The following is a 7,976-nucleotide window of genomic DNA, read 5'->3' as shown; positions in this document are numbered from 1 at the left end:
ATCGAGTGTGTTTGGAATTACTTGCTTTGTGAGAAGCAGAAAAAAAGGCTGCACTTTGGAGGTGTAGAAAAATATTTCCTTGCTGAAAGCAGGAAAACGGAAAGCAAGACACCAGAATATAAGCTGCAATCAAGGCAAAGTATGGACACACTAAATATTACAAAATGACTTATTTTTATATAATGTTGAGGGTTCGTGTTATTTTCTCTATATTTCCGGTGTTATGTTCAGTATATTTCTGCTAAAAATATATTCTTTTTTTTTCTTTGTTCTGACATTGAAAAATGAATCATTTGCTAAATGGCTGTTTTGACTGGAAATTAACAGAAAGGAAGTGGTCTGTGCCTTTTGTTCAGTACTGTGCATAGAATCACAACAACTCAAGGGGGTATTTAAATGCTTAAATGGTTCTTTGCATAATTAAATTGTCCTTTTCTGTGATGCAAAATGTGATGTCTAGGTCGTTAAAGAATATCATGAAAAATTGGAGAAACCAAAAATGGTTTCTCAGTCGTTAAAAGTCTTTTTGTATCCTTGCTGAATAAAACCTTGTATTGGTTTGTTATGTAATCATTTTTTTTAATAAATTGAAGGAAAAAAAAAGAAGAAGCCAGCTAGCTTTTCCATTGCGTGAACGGAGAAATAAAACTGCTAGAAAATTGATTTTTTATATTAATATCCATTATAAGTCAGGAATGTTCTTTCCCTCTTCTGTTTACTTACTGTTTTTGGAGATATGATGTTTTGCTCCAACAGCAACGTACACTTGTTGAACACAAAAGGCATATATAAGCACATAACAATGAGACAAAATAAATACACAAAAGCACATTGCACATTTTTTCAATTTTTGAGCTTCATAAACCATGAAACACTGGAATTATTAGAGAGAAAGAGAGAGAGAGCGAGAGAGAGAATCAAGAAGGGATTCCAAAAGCTGCAGTGAAAGAGAACATATTACTCTGAAACGCCAATGCTGCAGCGCCAAGCTGCTCCTTTGATCTATTCTAAACTGTATTCATAGCCTCATAGGCCTCAGACAGTTGCTGAGCCTTACGCATGTGTTCAGTGATGGTAAGGGGATGTTTGTCTTCAGGGGATGCAAATGGAAAGGAAAAGCTGACATCACCCTCTTATGCAAGGCCAGGATTTCAGGACGTCGGGAACAATAATCACCATGTGAACAGAGCATATATGCAGGTGGGCCCATGCATGATATCAGCATCTGAGATGATGGCGATTTGTATGAATTTGGGATGAAGGTGGAGGACAGAACAGCTGCAAAGTCATGCAGAAAGAGCAAACCCAGGACTGGGAAAAGAAGTGGAACTTCGGAACCAGTGAAACAGCACAACCCAGGATTATGAAGGATGATGGGATAAAGAGATATGCTTGAGGATGGTTTAAGAGAAAGCTAGATGGGCAATGGCCTTACAGGATGGGGGGAAAACAACAACAGAGCTATCAGTGATCCTATTTACATCTTTCCCAATGAAATATTTTCCTAGTGTTTTCAAAACAACAGATGTCTCTTGCACTGTTGCTATAGAACGGTACAGATGCCACATAAATTTCCCCCTCATAATAGTATAGGCCTTTTTCATGTGGTGGATGTAAAAGTCTCTTCACTAGATGCAATTTAATTCAGCACTCTGCACATATCTTAACATGTGGATGTCTAGGTCTGCACTGGTGCAATGGACATTTATTTGTTTTGTCCCCCCCCCCCCCCCCCCCCCCCAAGACCACATGCATTGTTGTGCAACAGCTGTTGCACTCAATTTAGATTACCCTACAACTAGAGAACTTTTTATTGCCTTATTTAACGTATTATCATTAATACCCCTCCAGAACATATGAGGGCATCCGTTTTCAGTTGGGGTTTATAGACTTTAGCATGGATGGGTATCACGCAGAGAGCAAATGCACCTGCACTACTGAGATATACAATATCAGGAGATGTTGTGGAGCCAGGAATTATTTTGTCTGGAGTGAGGCATTGAGAGTATTTATCTATCAAAAGGCTCAATATAGCATCCTCCGCCTGCTCACCTGATAGAATGATGGGCACAATAACTGTGAGCTCCAGCTGTGGGAACTTTTTCCTCCCCGTTATGTTTTTATTACCCAGCTATAAAGCGCAGGAATGAAACCCCAGCACCGGGGCCAGTGGTCTCTCTCACATCAGGGTTAAAACAAGAGGTATCCTTCATTGACTGGGATATAATTAAACCAAAAGGGGGCGGAATCAATGCTGCATCCCCCTAGAAAGCTTCAGCAGATCAACAACATAGGAAGGCATGCTGGGCTGTTTCTTCAGTGAGCGTGGGCCTCATTAAACCCACTCCATCAAGATCATCTCATTACTTTGCATTATACCCCACAGATCCTTGGGATTTCATGAGTTTTGGATCAAAGGTTTCCCTCAGTGGAAATAAACAACACTGTAAACATGAACACATAAATTTGTGTAAATGTTTTTTGGACAAATGACCTCCTATCTATATTTATAATCACAAGCATTTGAAATTTTCTACAAAACAGACTGTCCACTCTGAAAGCACTGAAGCGTAGCTACAAACACAGACTTTCCAAACACATTTATTGGGCCGTTAACATTAAACAAACACAGTGTATGACCATTGTAAACAATAAAACAGAAAAAAGGCATCAGCTCTGCTCCAGAAATTCAAAGTGCGCCAAGCGTAAAATATTCAACTTTTTTTTTTCCATTTATTTTTCCCCTCTGATATATTTTTTAAATGTTTATTTGTATCTTTACATATTAATCTTCAGCATGAATAATTCTATTTACAAGCCAGGACACGCACTGTCGTACAGACGACGCACATTCTTTAACATGATTTTCATCTTTCAAAGTCGACACCGAGCGGCTGCCGTTCCACTGTCCTCTCTGCTGTGCCCCAGAATTATGATAGACAATGCAATTATGAATCAAGGATCCTTCCATTCTGCAACGTTGGCTCACTGTCCGTCCCCTTTTCCACGCTTCGCATAAGGTATCCATATATACAAAGGCTAAAAAGTCATCTTTAGTTCCATTTTGTGAAGCGACTATGAAATAAATGTTTCAAACTTTGTATATTTTTCACTTATTTTTTTTCTCCACCAAAAAAAGGTAAGTATCAAAACATTTGTATAGTTATATTTGTACTTCACTGGTTTTGAGTTGATGTATGAAACTGAGTCTCTTTGCCAACAGTGCAAAGTCTCTTCCCGCTGAGGTTTCTTTTTTCTTCTTATGTATTTTTTTTTCTTTACAATGTCATGACTTAATCTGGCAGGACAAATGTGATGCACTCTCGAGTCTTTCCTGGTCCTCCGATGTCTTTCTCCATTCCTTTCCCTATATGTCTTATATTTAGGTTCATCCATGAAAGGGATCTATTTCAGCAGCCATTCGTTCACTGCATTGGAGAAAAGGAATGTTATTACAAAGACATGACGTGGGAAAAAAAAAAACATAGCATGTGACATTGCATAAAAATGTATACATGTTTATGCTACTGAATGTGAGGGAATGAAGTCATCAAATCAGGGAAAATCCATCCATAACTCAGAAATAGGCTGCATATCCAAAACTGCACTACATTCGCTTCCAACACACTCGACATCACCTCCAGCTAAACATTAACATTCAGTTAGCCTAAAGACACCTCACTGTGTCAGTTTTACAAAATCATACATTCTTTCTGTCTCAGAACCTCAGTTGCATAACCAAGTCTAATTAGAAATATTGTCTATTTCCTTCACTATCAAGATATTTACATCTTTAAACAACAAATGCAATTAAAGAGGAAATCTTTCTTGTTTACTCTCAGGGGTGGAGGGTTCAACCTCTCGAACGAAACACAATTAGAATTTCATCAAAGAGCTCAAGCAAATTGAGTACAATGAAATCCTGTGATCATAGTACAACAGATAATAGGAGTTACTTTTGGCACTTGGTGTATTACTTCAGGGGGTGAAATGCAATTTTAATTTTCTTTTGCTGAAGGTATTTTGGCAGTGGAAGGGGGTAAACAGACCGCAGACATCTAGTGGGGGAGCAAAGGACTCTCCAGGCGAACAGGTACATAACAGACCTCTCAAACCTCACGCAAGCTCTGAAACTAACGTCTTCTGTTTGAGAGGAGATTATTAGTAATTTCTGCATATATTCTGATGGAAGGAATGCTGAAAAACCCCAAACCTCTCGGAATACTTGTAGATGTGAAATGTTAATAGAGGTTTTTGAAGATGCATGTTTACTGTGTTGATGTCTAGCTGCATTATAGCACTACAATCTGTAATGCTGCATTTAAATGTTAGTGATAGGTGGTTGACAGCAAACTGGATATTGCATTGTTTTCCAAGGAGCAGCATCATGTTATTCTGCCACTGCCAGTGTACTGCAGTGGTCAAGAGTTTTTGCCATCACCTTTTGCCATCGCCTATGGTGGTTGAGTTTTTTGGGAGCCATGGACATTAAGCATTGCTGAAATCCAGGTACACCCAGTGTACTACAACAAAAATGATACGAGTACATCCTAATGCCTTTCTCCACCTTAAATAAGCAATCAATATAGCTAAAGCTCTCCTCTGAAAATCAACCAGTTTCACTGGTAATGCTGTCATCATGGCAATGTATGTATGCTTTATGCTGCTATTAGTTGCCATGAGGCATTGAATAACACATCACTGAAAAAAAAGGTTCTCTCAAACAGAGAACCTCTTTTTTTTGTCAGTGTATTTTGGAGAAGGTCTCAAAGAGAGAACAAGGTAATTGTTGATTATACTATATTTTATATTATACTATGTTTAAGGCTGACACAAGGATTTTCAATCTACACGGTTCTCACTAGACGCATATTTTTTTTCTTCTCCATAGCATGACTGTATTTCTATACTGCTGTAAAGTACATATGAAATAATGAAGAAAACTGTGATCTTGTTGGTGTGAAATTTACAGAGCAGCTCCTGTGCTGTACTAACTGTGCATGGAGGAAACTCCTCTCTGATGCAGTGGGAAAAGCTTTTGTTGCAATAAACAGATCTGATGTTTGTGCCGTCATCAAACGTGTATCTACAGTGTATCAGCTTCTCGTTGCATTTTTTTCTTACTGTACGATCATTTAAAATGCTCAACACGTGATTTCTTCCTGAGGATTCTTTGCTCCAAAGCGTCAGTACGTGGAAAGTGGTGCCGTTTGTTATACTCTGAGGGGAGTTGATGTGGATGTCTACAATGAATTTATGACATATTCAGCTAAACCATCTATTACTTGATTTATTAACTTTATTATTTTATTTTCCACATACAATCATATATGTCATCAAATGACATGTTTTGCTGATTTTTTGAAAATTAGTTAACACATCCTCTACAATAACCACAGTATTTTCTGCAACGTTTAGTGTACAATTACATTTTTTTGAGTTTGACATATTGGTTAAAAAAAAAACAAAAAACAAAGAACATCTGTACAGAAGACACACACACACACACACACACACACACACACACACACACACACACACACACACACACACACAGACAGACATACACACACACACACACACACACACACAGACATACACACACACACACACACACACACACACACACACACACACATATATATATATATTTTTTTTTTTTTCTTTCTTTCTTCAATATACTAAATTCAGCCACTACACAGCAATTATATCTTGAAATATACAGAAACGTGTTCTCTGTGGAGGATTTGTTAACATATTTTAACATAGAAAATCAACTAAATGTGTAATTTAACCAGCAGCAACCAAACACTTACAATTAATACAATTAATTAAAACTATATTAATAGTAACAATTAGACTTTTGCTGATAAAATTTATTCTAAGCTAAAATTTCTGTGGTTTAAAAAGATGATGCTTCACAAAACTAAACAGAGAAACATATATAATAAATGAATAATATTCTAATTATTTGGGCGAGCCTTTCGCTGTTATTTTATATAGAGTGCTGTTTACACATGTTGATTTCTACATTGCAATTTATTTAGTCATTCTGTGTGTAATCTTGTGAATTTATTACTGTTTTTATATTCATGTAGACCCCAGGGAGACTAATTGTAGCTTTTAGCATGGCTGATGGGCATGTAAATGAATTAATAAACCAGTATATCGCAAGAAGCCCCAGAGACACTTACCTCGGTACTGCAGCTTCTGAGCCCTGTTGTTGGGACAGTCCTTCCCTTGCATGCTGAAGTTGATGTTGGTGCGGATGCAGCGGTTATTTAGTGGCTGGACCGGACGCACATTATCGCTCATACTGAGGAAGATCTGCGAGGGCTGATTCTGGCTGAGCAACCGCATGGAGTGCATCTACAGGGGCAATACAGCAAAACACTGCATCTGCACTGGTACATCAACAAACCTGTAAAATGATGACTACACATCACATGAGGACCACTGGGCTTCAGATGCCATAGCTTATTAGATAACCATGCAACTTATGGCTAACAGGCTTGTATATGTCAGCAAAGGTATTTTATGTGGTACATATGATTGGTTTCTGAATAGTGATGGAGCCTGAGTGGATTTACCTGCATTTTTGTGACATATATAGGCTTGTTCATAAGGATCCAAGTTGCGGTTTCAAAGCATGGAGGGATGGTCATCGATCCTTCATAGGTAATAAAACTTGACGTTTCTGGATACACCTCCTCAATGTTTAGGCCCGAAAGTAAATAAGCATCATCTACAAAAAGTATAAACAAACAAACAAACAAAAAAAAGGTAAGAAGGCTACTGACTGGAGGATTACAGTTGTTATATATGTGACCTCCATCTTGTAAGGAATAACATGTTTTGTGCTTAGAATTTTTTTCTGAACAGATCATTTTTCAATCCTGGATTTTTGCTTGTCAACATTTTGCTCCCACAGGCAGAAGCTGTAGTTTACTGGATGGCTGGCGAATGTTCTCATATTGTTTTGACAAGTTTCACAACACCAGGCCTTCATAAGATAACAGCACTGTGTTCAAGTGAAACATATTGAACTCTCCTATCCTGACAACAGACATGTAATAGACTTTGACTTGAGCCAGCCAGAGAAAACAATTCATTACTTTCCCCCATCCCATTGATTACCACTCATTCCAAGCCTATGTAAAAATCCCTGCATGTTTGTGATTCCAGTGCTGTTACCGCACCGAACTTTGATAGCTTTGGTAGCATAAATAATTCCTTTTGAATGTGGAGGAGGGGGCTGGATTTGAAAAATGCATGCTAGCTCAGCTGACGGCACGGTGAAGCAGGTTGGAAGGCCTCAGGCGGGGGCAGGCTGGGTGGGGGGTTCTGACAGCTGTCAAAGCCCACGCTTCTTTGCCATACCCCTGGTAGCGCTGTCGAGACTTCCCTCTGCTTGGCCAGCCCACGTTCATGCACCACTGAGACCCAAGAGGCATGCACCAGCCACCAGGGGTCAGCATACTCCTCTCTTCACCCACTCTTTGCCACCCCTATTAATTCAATTATGGGAGCTCTTTTTTCACCACTCCCTGAGGAGAGCCAAGGCACTATGCCACAGAGATCGTGGGCGTCTGTACAGACTATGAAATATTCTTAGAAGAACAGCAGTATCTGCTCTGATTTTTTCCATTTTTCCCCCATTATTTCTCATAGAGATAATAATATAATAATGTAGTGCTTTCTCTGTATCTATTTACAGAAATTGCTTAAATTATTGCATGTGTGATTAATTCAAATGGTTGAACTTCACCATATTACAGTCAAGCTGGTGAACATTCTTGTCAGAGAACCATGCAAGACCAGATTTATTTCATTCATACTGACCACCAGGGTTGCTGTGAAGCACAGTGGATATTTCTTGTGGGTCCTCACACAGGTCGAGATCTTACACAAACAATGTAACACAGTGACATGGCGTGTCACATAGCTAGTGACAGAAACACCCTGTTCATACAGGA

The 7,976-nt window shown here is 38.7% G+C and overlaps 1 protein-coding gene across 1 annotated transcript in view; it reads right to left on the bottom strand.

Annotated features, from left to right (window-relative positions):
* Positions 1-2,583: 2,583 nt before the first annotated feature.
* The window catches only part of ca10a (carbonic anhydrase Xa), a 200,052-nt gene continuing 194,659 nt past the window's right edge, over positions 2,584-7,976 (bottom strand). Inside the window, exons 7-9 of the mRNA XM_017700933.2 lie at positions 6,591-6,745; positions 6,195-6,369; positions 2,584-3,428 (exon numbers count right to left, since the gene is read on the bottom strand). Of these exons, the coding sequence (XP_017556422.1) occupies positions 3,406-3,428; positions 6,195-6,369; positions 6,591-6,745 (353 nt within the window). The 3' untranslated portion in view covers positions 2,584-3,405. The remainder of the gene's footprint in view (positions 3,429-6,194; positions 6,370-6,590; positions 6,746-7,976) is intronic.

The sequence above is a fragment of the Pygocentrus nattereri genome, chromosome 13, assembly GCF_015220715.1.
Source record: "Pygocentrus nattereri isolate fPygNat1 chromosome 13, fPygNat1.pri, whole genome shotgun sequence".
Taxonomy (NCBI): domain Eukaryota; kingdom Metazoa; phylum Chordata; class Actinopteri; order Characiformes; family Serrasalmidae; genus Pygocentrus; species Pygocentrus nattereri.
This window is presented reverse-complemented; position numbering and strand designations above follow the sequence as displayed.